Source organism: Delphinapterus leucas, chromosome 4, assembly GCF_059928025.1.
Source record: "Delphinapterus leucas isolate spDelLeu-1000000601 "Yukka" chromosome 4, BTC_Dleu_Yukka2, whole genome shotgun sequence".
NCBI classification, from domain to species: domain Eukaryota; kingdom Metazoa; phylum Chordata; class Mammalia; order Artiodactyla; family Monodontidae; genus Delphinapterus; species Delphinapterus leucas.
Window position 1 is genome coordinate 145,195,377 of NC_143132.1, and position 19,103 is coordinate 145,214,479.

Sequence of the window (19,103 nt, forward strand, 5' to 3'; positions counted from 1 at the left end):
TCACAAAGTGATGAAGTGGCTGGTGTGCTCCAAAATCTTCAGGGTACAATCATAAAGTTAAAATGGGGGAATTTGGACTATACTGATTTTTTTTTGCAAATAACCTGAAATTCAGAGGTTGCTACAAGGCAAGCTTTCCAAATCACAAGAACCAGCTTCTAAGGCTGTGCTCAAATCTAATTCCACTTATTCATTTCCTCTTCAAGTCATGTGAATTTCCATTTCTCAGGTTTTAGGGAAGTAGTTGCTTAGGATACGAATCCTGCTTTGTAGAGGGATGAGGCACCGGCGAAAAGGCAACCTAAAATTCCATTTTTTTCAAAATGTAGAAGTTATTCTAAATGCTCTTAATGAAGCTGCAACTTAGACCATCTTAGAGAATCCCGTTTCTACCTTCGTTTTCTTGTTAAGGTGATAAAAAAAAAAATGTTTCTGGCCTTAATCACTTCATCCATTTATTTATTCAACATTTAATGAGTGATACCTAAGACTTGTAGAGCTTTCCTAACATTAATAGGTTTCTTGTCTCATCTTTGGGGACACGTGGACGATTTTAGTTGATTTAATTGGAATCATACCTCTTGTTCACCACGTGCAACTCTCCCCATCACATTCTGTCCTTTGATGCTTTGCACATGCTTAACCCTCTTCTCAAACTCTGCATTCAATAGGTGGCATTTGATGAAACAGACTCGGCGGAGATTATCTACTGCCCCCCTGCCCCGCCCCCTTCAAAACTTAATACAAGAGTGCTGCCTTTGAGGCGTTCTCAATTTTGAAATGTTTCTAGGTTCTAGCGATCTATACTACTGGCAATCTAGCAAGGAGTTTAGTACTGGTATCAACCTTAACGTCTACATTGTGTGTAGAACTTAAGTGACCAGTTGTCCTAACTGAAAACTGTCAGCTGATACCAATGCAAGTCTCGAAATTAATTTCCCTTAGGGAAGGTCACGTGATACGTTAAGTAAAAACACTAAGTTGGGACTTAGGAGCCTGGTTTTCAGTCCTCTTATCTGTTTCAACAGCTTAGAGACCTTGAAAAAGTCAACTCAATATTCTGGCCTTTGGTTTTCCCAACTGTACAATCTATAAAATGGACAGAATGATTTCTTATACTTCTCTAAGTCCTAACTTACAACAATTCTCTGAGGGGCTCACAGTATTCCACAGAAATACAAGTACCTCTTTGATTATTGGAGGTTATTGTACACATCTACTTGTCATAGCTAAAATCAACTTTCTCTTTCTATACTTTCAAAGTCAAATTTTCCAAGTCTAGGAGAATTTGATAGAAAAGTGAGTTTTATTAATTTGTTTTTCCTTGTTTATCAAGAAAAGAAGTCCAGAGAAATATGGACCCTTTTATAATGATTTCTCTTTTTTCTCAGTCCCATACCCTTCATTCCACCCACAGATGAAACTCTGGAATATCAAAGTCAATTCAGAGTCCCGAAATGACCCAATATTCAAGTTTTATTTTTAAAAGCCTGCCAAAGAAACACACTGCTTAAATAGATTCCTGTGCTCTTAACTGGCTCATTTTCTCCTGAAATCTCGAACAGCCAGACTCAATATCTCTTGTTTGGTCTTTCTGTTCAAGTTTTGCTTTCTGAGAATTTCTGACAGAGCCTCGGGCTCTATTCAAGAAGTAGAAGCCAGTGAAACTGAGGGATGAAATGGCCCAAACGCACACTCAGAGGACGTGCTCCAGACCCAACTCCTCACAGAGGGACGACCTGGCAGCCCAACTCAAGCTCATCAGGTCCCAGATATATCTCCTTTGGCAGGGAAGCTGAATGGCCCTGTCCTAGAACTGTTTTTGAAGAAGAAAAAGCACCCAGTGGGAAAGCCATGATGCTCAGGCCAACGCTCTAAATAGCTCTGTGAGTCCTGGAGACACGGAAGGGACACACTCTTATGAAAGAGCTGTTTCAAAGCTGCCTGAAAATTTAATTTATAACTGGGTTTCTCTGAAGTTCCTTTGGGACTTAGCAGAAGCAGCAATAGACTTAAAGAGGTTGAGAGTTTTTAATAAATGCAGCTTTGCCAGGGACAAGTGGTTCCTGCTGCTTTTAAAAGGTAAAAGGTAAAGATTTACCAGGAGTGGGCACCTCAGATCTTAACACAAAGATACACTAAGATGCACAAAGATCCTTTCAACTTATAGATCCCTATAAGTACTTTTTTTAAAAAGAGAGATATTTTCAAACTTCTGTATTTCTTAAGAAGTAATTTAACATTTGAAGAATGAAACAATTGTAACTTCATTTTTAGCCCACAAAGTAAAAATGACCTTTCTGTTTCATTCACTATAGAATTTATAATCCAATTGTTTACATGTTGTAGTTTATAATCCTTACAACGTGGCTGTAAGGAATGGCTAGTTATTTTAAATGAGATGATTCTGGAACCTGTAAGTTCAATGAAGAGCCCAAGGCCACACAGCCAATTAAGAGAAGACAAATCTAGACGACAGGATGTCAAATCCCTGATCGGCTGTTTTTCCTACCATTGCACTCGGCTTCCCTGGATGCTGTTTTCAGGTCTGGGGTTTGATGTGTATCCCCCATGCATAGATCTGTATTAACCTTCCTCCTAGGATATGCAATAACATGCTAAAATCTGAATGAGACAAAAATAATATCTATGAACTTTCCTGGGCGTGTCTCAGACTGAAGACACGGCCAGAAAGAGGCCAGAAATACTTAGAAAAGTGCAACTGAGATCCTCAAAATATAATTTTTAATTTGGGATAAAACATACAGCTTGAAAACCCATAATAGGATAGTAGATGCAACCATCCTTTTTCCTTTAAGAAACTTAAGCACGGGGGCTTCCCTGGTGGCGCAGTGGTTGAGAGTCCGCCTGCCGATGCAGGGGACGCGGGTTTGTGCCCCGGTCCGGGAAGATCCCACATGCCGCGGAGCGGCTGGGCCCCGTGAGCCATGGCCGCTGAGCCTGCGCGTCCGGAGCCTGTGCTCCGCAACGGGAGAGGCCACAACAGTGAGAGGCCCGCGTACCGCAAAAAAAAAAAAATGTGTCTTAAGATATGATGTTAGCGAAAGTGTAATTATCTAAGTTTGGTCATTTGGTAGTAAGAAATATTCCTATTAGCATCTTTATCATTATATTGCCACATTTGGTAATGGAAGTTTTGACAGAGATATGAATTAAATTCAGATTTATTGCTTCATTTCACTACATATCTGGTTTCTAAAGTGCAGAACAATAATGATTTATATTTTATAATACCACTGGAAAATGTAAATATCAATTATATTGGTGATGGTCCCAAGGATTCCCTTTGGAGGGGTCTGAGATCTGTAAGTAATGTTATCTTCTTTCTCTCTTTTTGTTTTTTCATAAATTTACTTATTTTATTTATTTATTTTTGTCTGTGTTGGGTCTTCGTTGCTGCACGCGTGCTTTCTCTAGTTGCGGCGAGCCGGGGCTACTCTTCATTGTGGTGCGCGGGCTTCTCATTGCAGTGGCTTCTCTTGTTGCGGAGCGTGGGCTCTCGGCGTGTGGGCTTCAGTAGTTGTGGCACGTGGGCTCAGTAGTTGTGCCTCGCGGGCTATAGAGCGCAGGCTCAGTAGCTGTGGCGCATGGGCTTAGTTGCTCCGCGGCATTTGGGATCTTCCCAGAAGAGGGCTCGAACCCGTGTCCCGTGCATTGGCAGGTGGATTCTTAACCACTGCGCCACCAGGGAAGCCCTAATGTTATCTTCTAATGAGGTTGCTTTTCCTCTGGTTCATAACAGTCACCTGAAATAATTAATGCTTGGCCATTCTGTGATAAAGGATTTGTTGTTACTGTATTATAGTTCAGTAGTTTGCATTTATCTTTAAATTTTCACCATGTTTATGACTGAACTGTGTGAGTGAACAGGGGTGATGCCGTTTGGGAGGACTTGTCAGTCATTGTGGTGGAGCCTAGCCCGCAGTGAGGGTGACCTCCACAGCAGCTCTGACTGCCCTGGGTTAGTTCCATGGGGGAAGGAGCCCTCAGGCTTTCTCTTTGGGGCAGCTGGACTGGGCAGGAAACACACAGGATGCCATCCATGCCATTGTTGTCACAGCTGCTGGATCTCTGGACGGACTTGCTGCCCTACCTGGACCAGTGAAGCAGAAACAGCCTGGAAGTGGACTCCGACCCTGTGTGGCTAGCCTCTGGCTAGGTGGCCTGGTATAAGCCTCCTACACTCTCTCTACACTTCAGTTTCCACTGTGAAATTAGCAAAAGTTTCCTTCCATCTTTAACATATCATGAAATGTTCTTTTGGGGATATTAACCAGAGTGATGATCGGATACCGCAATTTTATGATCCCTCAGTTTTGGGGCCTGAGATCTTATTTCCCATTCTATAAACAGTCATTGAGTAATTCATTTTCTACCTCACTTAATAATTTTACATATGTGCTGGCCTTGCTGTAAGTTGTCTTTCAAAGGCACACTTCCTAACTGGTCCAGGCCAATGGTAATTTATGCTGATTTTAAGATGCTGATAAAATAATTGGACAAATTACAACCTTTCATTCTTTAATTGGAAGCTTTCTGCATAACCTAATGTGTGTTTCACATAAATGTCAAAAAGAATTTTTTTTTTTTCCCAAAGAAAAAGCCTGCACCAGGAGAAGGCAATCTGATTTAAAGTGCATACAATATAGTGTGCCACTTAGAAAGATATCTGCAGGGCTAAAAATGGAAAAAGTACTGTACAGGAAACGGGTATGGCATAACACCAAACTACAGACTTTATAATACGAAGGGTTAAAAAAATAAATAAAAGCTTAGAGGGAAAGGAAATTGAATTTTCATGATGCAGAGATGAAAAGAACTAGAAGCTATTATTTTCATTGGAAGGGGAAGAAGCTTTGAAATGTAAAAAGGTTCACAAGGCAAAAATACTTTCCTATGTGATAGAGGATTCAACCAAGCATACAAGCGAATTACAGTGTTACTTTTCCAGATTCTAGGTTTAAGAATGGAAATAGCAAGATAAATTCCAGATTTACCTGGAAAGAGCAAACAGACAGTTGTATTGGGATTTAAAGCTTTTTGGGAATACAACGCTCGATAACTATATCTATACATCTATATAAATATATATATACGTATATATACACATACATATGTATGTATACATATATACACATACATAGGTATGTATTTTCTTTTTTTATATATGAATGAATGAATGATAAATCCAATTGATCTTGGCATTCAGTACTAAATATTTCATGAAATAGTATATATAGATATGACCAGTCAATAAATAAACAAATCTTATATTTTCAGCACATTAGTTCCCCTTTATTGACATAATAATGCTACGGAGATATTTAAAGTCTCTAAAGGAGTTTCTACTCCTGTATTTCAATTTTGCAATAATTATATTTTGTTTGTAAATCACAGTTAATATGTTGCTATGTCATTTATAAACTCAATAACATTGGGTCTTCCTATTAAAAAAAACTGCAATTTAAAAAACTTGCACTGCATAGTGAATTTATATTCAAGGTTCAAGGCAAGGAAAAGGGCACTGAATTCATGTGTCCAGTTTATACAGACCGAAGATTTGGACTGGGTAATTATCTGATAAATTCAGGTGGTCATGAAATTCAGTTCAAATGTAAGTCAGACATCCACGTGAGTACCTATGGTAGGCAGGATAACGATGTTTAAGTCCTAATCCCTGGAATCGATGGATATGTTACATTACGTGGTGTGACAAAGGAGATTAAATTAGCAGATGAAAGTAGGTTGCTGAACAGCTAAATTTAAAATAGAAAAGTTATTCTGGATTATCCAGGTGGGTCCATGGTGATCACAAAGGTCCTTCAATGTGGAAGAGGGAGGCAAAAGAGAGAGAGAGTAATTCCACATGCAAAGAACTCAACTGGCCTCGTTGCCTTGAGGATGGGAGGGGGTCGCGAGCCAAGAGGGCAGCTTCTAGAAGCTAGAAAAGAAAAGCAAGAGGAGTTCCCTGGTGGTCCAGTGGTTAAGACTCCACACTGCCAATGCAGGGGCCCGGGTTTGATCCCTGGTCAGGGAACTAAGATCCTGCATGCCGCAACTAACGATCCCACGTGCTGCAACTAAGACACAGCACAGCCAAATAAATAAAAAATAAATAAGTATTAAAAAAAAAAAGAAAGGCAAGGAACTGAAATCTCCCCCAGAGCCCCTGAAGGAACATCACCCTGCTAACACCTTGCTTTCAGCCACGTAAGACCCATTTCTGGCTTCTCACCTCCAGAACTATAAACTAATAGAGCTGTGTTGTCTTAAACCACCAAATTTGTGGTAATCTGTTACAGCAACAATAAAAGATTAACACAGTAACCATCTAATGAGTGGTCAAGTCTGCAATTGTTTAATTACGACCGAGACTGATTCTTGTCCATTCTCCAAATACCTTGGCCATTTTCCTTTTAGAGAAACCTGAGAACAAAGTTATAAGAATGAGAAGCAATTTCCCTAATAAATACATATTGATTCCTATATCACTTTGAAAATTCATTAGCAAATGAATACAAATACATTTTTAATCTCTTACTAAGAAATAAAATAAGATTACATTTTAGAAAAGAAATATGCAAATCTTTATTTTACATTATGTTCTTTATGTTAATAATCATATATGGAAACATAGTGTGTTTCCTAAAGCATACCTGACAGTATTTCTAAAGTTTTAAATATGACTTTGATATCCATCTACAGGATTAGTAGAAACACCTGCCAAAAAAAAAAAGACCAATTGTGTCTTGAAGTGGTGAGTTACCCATCACTGGGGATAATCAACCCAAAGACCTAGTCTAGATACAGCAAATGGTTTTCTTACATTTAGTGGGAGAGTGGGTTCAACGAGCTTGAAGTCTCTTTCTGGCTTCCAGTTTACAGGAAGTTTTCTTAATATAGAGAAAAACATTAGCAGTGAAATTGTTGACAGAAGGGTTGATATTTGAAACAGCCCCTATTAGACGTAAGGAGCGGGAAACAGGGCTCCTCAGAGACTTTTGCAACATTATCTGATCAATACCAAAGTGAAATATCAATATGATTTAAGAAGAAAAGGAATAAAGAAGGACACACTTAACAATTATGGAACTATATGATTGTTTGCTGAGTATTTAAAAATGATCAAAATTGCAACTGTTGAGTTCAGAACTCTTATTTGCACGTCAGGAAAGCTGTTTTGTTTTTTTTTTTACACCAGCTGGAAGAGGTTATTATATAACATTCATCACTTGAAATATTTTTTAATAAATTCAACTATAGTAATTTTCTTAAAATTCAAATTGAATCAAGGTGCTCAGCATTCAAAAACAAACAACAAAACAAAACAAAAAAAACAAAAGACAACCCTTCAAATAAAATGCTGTATGTTTAGTGTATTCTTTTTACAGCAGCAAATGCCATTCGGGTGCTATGCAGGCAATCTAGTCCTCTTTTTAAGCCAACAGAAGGAATGTTATAAAATTACGTGATGATTATACTAGTAGGTATGAGTTCATAAGACAGTAGCAATCCTTATACAAATGAAATGCTCTCACGGAAGGAAAAAGCCACTTTATTTATGCCACATCTATTTCCTGTGCCTGATTATCTCATATGAAACCCTTATCATCAGATCAGCTAAGGGACACACTTGCCTAGGGTGATTAAATACTGGAAGGCCTAACATTCTCCAGAATCCAGAGCTGTTTGGTTATCTCCATACAGCATATCCATTTAGGGCAATAACATGGCACCCTGGAAAGGCCACTCTGATAGATGGGGTCCTCTGTTTACCAAGAGTGTCAACAAGATGTGCAATTTTTATTCCTTCCAAACCAACGTCCCTTTTCTTTTCTGTATCTCAGGACCGACTCCATTCCAAAGTAGGATGGGGATGGGCGGCAGTTTTCTTCATATTGACCACAAGCAAAATTAGCTTCTGTGATGAACCCAGAGTCCACACTGTCCCTTAGAAAAGGTATAAAAGATGAGGATCCCTCTCTGTGAATAACTTGCAAAGTGTCAGGTCTACACTGTCTTGCTCCTGTCACGTTCTCCACTTAACTTTTACTCATTAGGGGCTGGGGGCCTTTGAGGTCTTCAGAACCCCGTGTTAAAATGCTTATACTTCTAGGTCAGTGACTGGACGTCTCTAACACAATTACAATTAAAGACACCAGAGATCTGCAATTAGGGACCGTCAGGGCAGGAGAAGAGTATTTACAAAGCCAAAACCTTGGCTTTGAAATATAATCTGGGACCTACCTTATTTCAGAGGTGTGATTTACTGAAAGCCTCGTTACTCCTAAATTTCTACCATTCCCCAAAGGCAAAGTGTGTTACCTAAATTTAGCATTCCCAAGAGACTAAAAAATACCATTAAAGTGCAAGTATGCCAGTTTGTTTAGGTGTGATTTTTTTTTATAGAAAACAACCAAACATAATATAATAAAGTCCAAACTTAAAGCACATACGGAGTTAAAATGTTACCTTTGCATTTTGACATGCTCAGTTATTGGAGAAAAATGTTTAAGAAACGTCTTCTGCAAGATTAGAACAGCAGAATACATTCTTTTCCAGTGAATACTAAATGATAAACTTACATCAGAATTAAATCTCAGCTGGCAAACGTTGCATGATATGATTTGCTTTCTTCGATGAGGGAGAGGGACCCCGAAAGTATGATTTATTACAGCTTTCTGAATCGGGTCCATCTGTAATGAGAAAAAAAAATACAACAAATAGAAATAAAGCTTGTCAGTTCCATTGGAATGTTGCCTATTTCATTAAAGAACCAATCTGTACAGCTTCAATCTACTGCTTACATTATAAAGAACATTTTTATTCTAAGAAACGGCATTTCTACTTTCTTGAAAAATAGACAACAACGAGCCCAAAGCGCAGTACGATAAGGAAATGATAAATGTACCCATTAGAGTCTGCATGCTAAACCGTTCTTCTCATTTAGGATCAACAATTGCCTCAGTTTGATAATCCTCAAATACAATTAAAGGTTTATCAAAACTCAAGCTATTGTGAATGCCAGAAACCTTACACAGAAGTTAGTCTATGCCATTGCCCCAAACGGACTTCAAAATAGACTTAGTCAGATGAGCAGCTATGAAACTAACTTAAGCCCCATTATGGATAATTAACCTTATGCTATGTTTGGTATCTTTCTGCCTTAAGAGTGTGGTATAGATTTCCCCTGCTATCTGAAAGTAGACGCCACTACCTTAGGGCACATCTTGCTAACGGCTGCACAATGTAAACCTAGCTAAAGCACAGATGCGCACAGACACAGTTCAAAGCCATGGCGGCTGGATCCTGAGTGTAGTTGCCTGGGGAGGGGACGGAGCTTAGAGACGCCAGCCTTGCTGGTCAGGGTTCATGCTGCCTCTGTAAGAGCTGCTGCAAAACAAAGGCTGAACATCACTTTCGCTGTTTGCCTTTTTGTGTAAAAATGAAAATCCTCTTTGGATTTCCTTTGGTTAGCAGAAACAGGTACTAATACAGATCTTTGGTCAAAGTGAGGTGACAGAAAGAGAATTTTGGAAAAGCGAGGGTTACCTGTACACAAATCCTGCTTTCTAAGTATTCAGACATGGAGCTATGGATTCTTTCAACAATCATTTACTGATCACCTAATACATACTGCTGTCCTATGGACTTACTGCTTGAGGTTCAGAGAGTTTGGGCCAGATGTCAGTTGCTTCTCTTCATCCCATTCCCAGGACAGGACAAGGGACACCCAAAACATCATGTCAGCAACCTAGCTCTGATAAAATTTCATGTCTCCTCACCAAGCTTTGTCCCAGGGTCCACATCAGTGATTCCCAACTGTTAGAGTCAGATACAAATTTTGATCTGCTTCTTAATACTTGTGCTACCTCTTTGCTCATCTGCATCTATCTCTTAAGGTTGTGATGAAGTTTAAACATAATGATTCTTGAAATTACTGAGCACAGGACAGTGCCGGGCACATTAAGAAGTCAGTAAGTGGTGCTGGGAAAACTTGGACAGCTACATGTAAAAGAATGAAATTAGAACACTCCCTAACACCATACACAAAAATAAACTCAAAATGGATTAAAGACCTAAATGTAAGGCCAGACACTATAAAACTCTTAGAGGAAAATAAAGGCAGAACACTCTATGACATAAATCACAGCAAGATCCTTTTTGACCCACCTCCTAGAGTAATGGAAATAAAAACAAAAATAAACAAGTGGGACCTAATGAAACTTAAAAGCTTTTGCACAGCAAAGGAAGCCATAAACAAGGATAAAAGACAACCCTCAGAATGGGAGAAAATATTTTCAAAGGAAGCAACTGATAAAAGATTAATCTCCAAAATATACAAACAGCTCATGCGGCTCAATATCAAAACACCAAACAACCCAATCCAAAAATGGGTTGAAGACCTAAATCGACATTTCTCCAAAGACATACAGATGGCCAACAAACACATGAAAAGATGCTCAACATCAGTAATTATTGGAGAAATGCCAATCAAAACTACAGTGAGGTATCACTTCACACCAGTCAGCATGGCCATCATCAAAAAATCTACAAACACTAAATGCTGGAGAGGGTGTGGAGAACAGGGAACCCGCATACACTGTTGATGTGAATGTAAATTGATACAGCCACTATGGAGAACAGTATGCAGGTTCCTTAGAAAACCAAAAATAGAACTACCATATGACCCAGCAATCCCACTACTGGGCATATACCCAGAGTAAACGATAATTCAAAAAGACACATGCAGCCCAATGTTCATTGCAGCACTATTTACAATAGCTAGAACATGGAAGCAACCTAAATGTCCATCAACAGAGGAATGGATAAAGATGTGGTGTATATATACAATGGAATACTACTCAGCCATGAAAAGTAACAAAATCGGGTCATTTATTGAGACGTGGATGGACCTAGAGATGGTCATACAGAGTGAAGTTAAGTCAGAAAGAGAAAAACAAATATCGTATATTAATACATATATGTGGACTCTCAAATGGTATAGATGATCTTATTTGCAAAGCAGAAGTAGAGACACAGAGGTAGAGAAAAAATGTATGGATACCAAAGGGGAAGGGGGGATGGTAGGAATTGGGAGATTGGGATTAACATATATACACTATTGATGCTATGTATAAAATAGATAACTAATGAGAACAGACTGTATAGCACAAGAACTCTACTCAATGCTTTGTGGTGACCTAAAGGGGAGGGAAATCCAAAAAAGAGGGGATATATGCATACATATAGCTGATTCACTTTGCCGTAGAGTAGAAACAAACACAACATTGTAAAGCAACTATACTCCAATAAAAATTAATTTAAAAAAAGAGTCAAGGGGCTTCCCTGGTGGCACAGTGGCTAAGAATCTGCCTGCCAATGCAGGGGACACAGGTTTGAGCCCAGGTCCGGGAGGATCCCACATGCCGTGGAGCAACTGGGCCCGTGCACCACAACTACTGAGCCTGCACTCTGGAGCCCGTGAGCCACAACTACTGAGCCCGCGCGCCTAGAGCCTGTGCTCTGCAACAAGAGAAGCCAGCGCAATGAGAAGCCTGCGCACCGCAAGGAAGAGTAGCCCCCGCTCGCCGCAACTAGAGAAAGCCCGCGTGCAGCAACGAAGACCCAATGCAGCCCAAAAATTAATTAATTAATTAAACCTAATAAATAAATAAAAATAAAAATGAGTCAATAAATGTTGTCTATTACATTTTCCCTTTTGCACATCCCACGTGATGATCAAGGTTAACAGGTGCCTCACACTCCTGTGGTCTTTGTTGGCACACCTTCCATTTCTCACACGGCCAAAAAACATTTCAAAATGATCCCAATGTTGTACATACAGCCATCGTTTTTGTTGAATGCTTGTAGAGTTTGGAACTCAGCTCTCATCAGATACAAACTTCTTATGAGAGTCTTCCCAATGGGTTGAGCTAGCTCAGAAAAGATTTGACATACACACAAAAGCTAAGAACGTGTCTGTGAAATGATGCTCTAATATTCAGCTTCTGGGATACATAATAGTTCATTAATTAGCCTAAACCAGTCATTGATACATTCCACCTCCTTTTGTGTATTTCAAATCATCAGAACCAGCTAACTCGTAAGCCCTCTTCACTGGTTAGGAGCAAGGTTCTGTCTACATTCACAACTCCTAAAAGGTTGTCTAGACACTCTTAGTGCACTGTTCTAAGTAATAACAACATCAACAAGAGAATTAATAGCACTCAGCATTTATTAAGTGCCTCCATGTGCTAAGTACTAGGATGGGTGGTTTATATATTAAACAGTTATGATCAGGAAGAACTCATGGGTTCTCATTTTTATCTTCCATCATCACTTTAAATTTTTTCTCATGTTAATCCCAGATTCTGGATGAAGCTCAACTGCCCCATAATTTTTCTGGTCACTTCCAGGAATTAACACATTCTAGGATCCCCTCCCTCCCCCTCCAATTCTACCATATTTTCTTTTTAACCAGTTTTATTTAAGCGTAATGGATGTACAATAAAATTCACCAATCTTAAGTGTACGATTTGATGAGATTTGACAAATAGATACAGCCTTAATAATTATCATATAGAATATTGCCATTACCCAGAAAGTTCCATCCTGCCCTCTGTGGTCCATTCCTACCTCCACCCAGCCTCTGCAAGCACTGGTCTGCTTTCTGTCACGATATTTTTCCATCTTCTCAAAGTTCATACACATGGAATTGTACAGTATGTGCTCTTTTGTGTCTGGCGTCTTTCATTCAGTATGATGCTTTTAAGATTCATCCATGTTGTTGCATCTATCAGTAGCTAATTCCTTTTTATTGCCGAGTAGTATTCCTTCGTATGGATATACCCCAATGTGTTTATCCATTTGTTAGTTGATGGATATTTGAATTGTTTCCAGTATATTCTATAACTTTTTCAAATCTTAATACATAATCTAAGCGCATTCCTAAATTCAGTTCAGCATCTTAATCCAAGCATTAAAAATTAACATAAAATTACAGTTTCTTTATCTTAGCTTGAACCTGCTCTAGAGGAACAGTGTGAAAGGTCAAAGGGCATGGTACAGAATTCTTCTCTATATACACTGCCAAGTCCCTCACCCCAGGTAAGTCAAACTTCCATCAACTCCACCTCACCCCTATTTCCTCAGAAGCAAAATGGACAATGCATAGAACTTGAGAAACCCATTGACCACACAGATGAGTGAATCTGGGAGGCTTCGAGAGCCCACTTTCTGCTTCCCAGGATCACTCTTATACGACTCTAAAACTGCCATCACAATGCTTCTGTGACAGCACAGAGAACACCGGGGCATAACTTCCCTTTCAGCCAACAGCCAGAGAAAAATTAAAAGCTGAAAGAGGTACTGATGTAGAGGTAGCTGTCTCATCATGTTCTGTTGTATCTGTTCTGTCTGCACAAATGGGGTCCATTTCTATTAAGGATCAGGTGAATTATGCCTATATTCCATTTAGGAATACTGAAGCCCCCTTATAATGACACTTTGAAATAAAAATGAATTACAGGTTTATACTAAGGGCTCTCTGAAAATACATACTGTTGAGTTTTTATCATATTTTGCAAGTAACATATTATTTTGTCTTTCATTAACACTGGACACTTGCAGTGACCACATTCAATCCGGAAAAGAGTAGGAGGTATTTTGGAAGTAGGCACTTCATACAAATGTGTCATATTCTCTAGATTTAATTCTTTTTTTTGAATTGAATGTTGTTCTGATCACTGTTGCTATAAAATCAAATTTCCAAATGCTAGGTAATGTATTCTAATTCAGAGACCATTTTATTTCCCAGTAAACTTTAAAAAAAGCACAACCGAATTATATTTTAATGATGGCTTCCACAAACATAGTTATACCGCCAAAAGTAATTATATTTTATTATTTTAGAAACCTAGTACAACAGAATGACAAAAGTTTAATGCCTTTATTAATGAAAGTAAGTCATAATCACCTCTCCCCATGAACCAACAGGTCTGATCTGTCAAAATAATCACACCTTATTGTGTGTATGCGTATTATCATTAGGAATTTGTCTACAGAACCAGTCTGAAGAAATGCCAATGTGTGTAGGAAAGAGAAAAGGGATTCTTGGATCAAATAAGTTGTAGGAAATCTAGGTACCACAGCCTGGACATTCACAGTGCACATCGAATATTAAATTCGCTGAGATGTCTCACAATAAAAATATCTGCTTTAAATAATTTCTAAAATAATATAACCAAAGTTTTGCTGTTTTCTTTGTTTTTAAATTTAGCATCTTTGTTCAATGCATAGTTTAAAAAATAGTGATCTGGTAAAATAAAATCGTTACACGAATATGAAAAAGATGTAATGCCTTCGTACAAAACGAAAGTCACTAAACTAAACATGCAATACACAGAAATCAGAGCCAGACACTTCACTGAATCCATGCAGCCCTGAATTAAAAACGAAAAGAAATGGTAAAAGCTACATGGCATTTTAAGACATTTATTTAATTTCTAAAGTGGGAAATTTTGAAAGCTAAAATTTTCTAAATACATTATCCACCCCTCCCCAAACCAACAAACAAAAGTGAAGAATGATACACTAGCTATTGATATGCTTACCCAAACTATAGAGTAAAATTCAATTTCAAACTCAGTCTATGGCCTTATTGAAAGCCAAATGAATAAGTTTTCCTTCATTTCAAGTTTAAGGGTCTTTGCATTTCTCTCCCAGGCCTAGCTTTTCCCTCATCTCCCCTCAGGGCTTTCGGCTAAATTGATTTGTAAATGAGTAACCAGTGCCACAGTTCTTCCCAGGGAAGTCAGCCACAGTTCTTTCCCTATATTCCCTTTCTTAGGATGCTGCTGTGTTTTCAGAGAGGAGGAGGCTTAACCCTGAGTTTACATTTCCTGCTCCAAGAGACCTCTCCTCTTTCTGTTCCCATTAGTACTGTGGCTTTCAAATCAAAGAATAAGAACTTAAATGCCAGGAAGTTAGAAGTCCAGAAATATAAAGGTTGTCTCTTCGGGCTGGTATTTCTAGGGAACAATGGCCAGTGACAATAATGCTAAAGGTTACCTTAAGGGCACTTACTGTGTTTATAAGCATTATTTCTATCCTAACAACTTTCTGAGGAGGTCTCACTCTCCCTTTGCCTATCGCAGAAGCAGTAAGTGGCAGAGTCAACTGATACCCACAGCTTCCCACTCGGCACCCACCCCTACCTCCATCCAGTACCACGATAAAGCTCTGTGATATCCACTGTCGTGGATGTCTGTGACCATGAAATAACAAGTGACACTGAGTAATTTATTCCATCAACTATGAACTAGTAAAGCTGGTGTTTATGTGACATAACCACACCTTAGAAAACACGAATTTAAAAATTCCAATAATTGCACTCCAACAAATTTGTCCGTTTGAAAAAAATTGCAACTTTTGTCCTTTTAAAAAAAAACTTTTTAAAATGGGCATATAACTTACATACCAAAAAAGTGCATACATCTGAAGTGTATTAGTTGATTTTTTAAAACATGTGCATACTCCCATGGTATCACCATCCCCAATAAGATACAGAACATTTTCAGCATTTCTCTTCTACAAGATTCGGGTTGGAAGGGAGTTTAACAAGAATACCAATCACTCAAGACCAAGACGCAGCTCTGAGTGGAGCTCGGGGGATGTGGAACAGAAGGTACACATGAAGTTTCATGGTTTCTTGGATTTTGCCAAGTAGCAAAGGACATGCATGAGTGCTTTCAACAAAGGAATTCATTCAACTAGAGGTAGGCTTTTCCCATCAATCTCAATAATCAGGTCAAACTCTTTCCCCATGCTTCCTGGTTCATCTTTCCCTGGCTAATGCCTACCTACTTTTCAGGACTCCAATCAGAACTCATCTCTTCTTCTAGAATTCTTAGCTGACCTCCTTCAAATGGGTTAGGTCCTCCAACTCACCCTGCAGGACACTCCATCGCACCATCTGAAGATCTCTCATCTCTTTTGTTTCACCCAAAAGAGGGAAGAGTCAAGGCAGGGCTGAGTCCTTTTGTTGTTTGTGCCCAGGAATCAGCAGAGTGTCTCCCACTTGGGCTAGGGCTCAACACATGACTGTTGAGTTGCTAAAAAAATTGAATATTATTAAAGCCCAATAACAAAACTTAACATCAGTCTTGGAATGGTATTAACAATAGCAGTGAGAAAACCTGGATTCACAAGGGAACCTTAGGCATGAGGGGTGAAGAGAGGTTATCAGAAGCAAAAGCATGTGGATAAATGACTCCATGATACAATCGGAATATAGAAGCTCGAAGTAGAATCTACAACTGGAAGCCACCAAGCAGAATTTACGTGTATTCATCTATGAATTCATTTATAGACATAGTGTCATCTAAGTAATGAGGCAATGGTTGATTGGTTCTCTTTATACTTTAGTGCCAATATCAGATCATTTTTCCACCAGGCATCTTCCTAGACAAAGGCTAACAGACATACTGTTCTGATCAGTTCAAGAGAAGCTGATTTTGCTCAGGAAACCAATGCTTGAACTTAAATGAGCAAAGCCATTCAGATGCTCTCCAAGTACCCAGGACATGTCTAAATGGAAGAGACATTTCACTGTCAGTGGCTTTCTGCCATGGCTATTTTCCCTAATGTTCTATGAGAAGGCTAACAAAGTGAAACACAGTTCAAAGTAAAGAATGGATGATCTTAAGGGGATCTTAAGACATTGTTTTTCTTAGGATCATTTATGTGCTCCAGCAAATTGCATTTAACCAATGTGTTGTGGTGCTGTCATGGAATGCCCACAGATAGCTGCACTCCAAGGTATTTTTTTCTTTTTTGTCATTAAAAAAATTTTTTTTATTGAAATATCTTTGATTTACAATGCTGTGTTACTTTCAGGTGTATAGCAAAGTGATTCAGTTATACATATATATACTTATTCTTTTTCATATTCTTTTTCATTATACGTCACTACAAAATATTGAATGTAATTACCTGTGCTATATGGTAGGTCCTTGTTGTTTATCTATTTTATATACAGTAGTGTGTATCTCCTAGTTTATCCCTCCACCCCCACTTCCCCTTTGGTAACCGTAAGTTTGTTTTCTATGTCCGTGGGTCTATTTCTGTTTTGTAAATAAGTTCATTTGTATCATTTATTTTAAATTCATTAATGTACAGTTTTCCTCTGTACCTAACGCTGAGCGTGGACCTACCTAGAAAAGCTAACCATGACAGGAAACCAGATATATATGCATACACATATACATATACATATACCCCCTATATATATATATATATATATACACACACACATATATATATTCTTTTTCAGATTCTTTTCCCTTATAGATTATTGCAAGATATTGAGTATAGTTCCTTGATTTTTAAGTGGATATGTGGAATCGTTACCGACACAATGTCTCAGTCATGGAAGTTTAATCCTGGCTCACCTTTAGACATCATCTATTTGTGGTATTTTCAGTTTCACCCATCTTCTCATCTCCTGTGGTTCTCATTCCTTTTCCTGGGACCCAGTGGGTACTCAATATATATTGAAATTTTACTGAAATATCTCACTTTATCAATGAGAAAAGCTATACCAGGAGAGGGGAAAAGGTCAGAGGGAAAAAAAGGAAGGAAAGAAGGTGATTTCTTTCTATGTATGGGCTCCCGTTTTCTGCAATGAGATTTTTTTCTCTGGCAAAAAGAATATTAAGTTTCTTTAAGAGGGATGACTGTTGCCTGATCACACTAACACCACTCTGTAGAGAAGATACCAGTGCTTAATTTGGACACTTTAGAAACCTTGTTATCAGCATTACAGGTACGAAATTTGACTCAAATGCTTTGATCAGAATCCCGTTTCTGGTGGACTTAAATGGCAAAACCTCTTTGGAAGACAATGAATGCCTATGGGGCCTGCCTGAGCCAGGAGACAGGTTACCCAATGGTTGGTCAGCCTTGGTCTCCGAATAATGTCTAGGTAATTAAATCCAACAACTTCAGAGCTGGGATTCCATTTACAGAAAATGCCCCAGAAAGCATGGCGTTGTAGACTGAGCTGGAGGATAAATTTCAGAAATCCATTCTATTACCAGCTGTACCAGAAGTCCAGAAACACATCTGGTTCCTCAGTAGGTCACCGAAATGTGAGCCAGGTGTTGAAACCTGCTGTATTCTGAGGTGAAAAGAAAGGTGAGGACAAAATACTTTTGTACATAAATCACTGATGGCTGAACTGAAAGGATTTTCTCTTAATCTAAAATTATGTCCTTTCTATTTTTCTGTTGTTAAATTCCTTTCTTTTTCAAAATCATGGTGCTACTAGATAGATGGATAGATGGATGGAAGGATGGATGGATGAAAAGATGGTTGGATGGATGGATAGATGGATGGATGGATGGATGGACAGATGGTTGGATGGATTATGCTCTGGCTTGAAATGATAACAAGGTGAAAGGACCATGTTGACCGGACTTTTAATACCCCCTTTTTAAGATTTGAACCATGTATAAGTTTCCTAGGGCTACTAACCAACTTGGTGGCTTAAAGCAACAGAAATTTATTATCTCATAGTCTTGGAGGCTAGAAGTTCGAAATCAAGATGTTTGCAAACCATACTTACTTCCTCTGAAATCTGTAAGGAGAATTCTTCCTGCCTATCCCTAGCTTCTGGTATTTTTGCCAGCAATCTTTAGCAACCCTTAGCTTATAGACACATCTTTCTAATCCTCCATCTTCACGTCGCAAGCTTCCTGTGTGTGTCTATCTCTGTGTCCAAATTTCCACTTCTTATAAGGATACCAGTCATATGGGATTAGGGACCATTCTACTGAAGTCATGTTAAGTTGATTATCTCTGTAAAGCGACCATTTCCAAGTAAGGTCACATTCTGATGTATTGGGGGTTAGGACTATAACATACCTTTTTTGGGGGGACACGATTCAACCCATAAGAAATGGAATGGGGAATATAAAAATCTACAAACCACTGTGAAATTTTACTCAGGCACTAATTCTAGGACTTCTTGATTAAAGGAAATATCAAAATCAGTTTTCTTGTTTTAGTGCCTAAAAGGG

General features: G+C 38.6%; 1 protein-coding gene across 1 annotated transcript in view; it reads right to left on the bottom strand.

Moving 5' to 3' along the window:
- ZNF385D (zinc finger protein 385D) overlaps nucleotides 1-19,103 on the bottom strand; it is a 246,355-nt gene that overhangs the window by 131,046 nt on the left and 96,206 nt on the right. Inside the window, exon 2 of the mRNA XM_022554708.2 lies at nucleotides 8,607-8,717. Coding sequence (XP_022410416.2) covers nucleotides 8,607-8,717 — 111 coding nt within the window. The remainder of the gene's footprint in view (nucleotides 1-8,606; nucleotides 8,718-19,103) is intronic.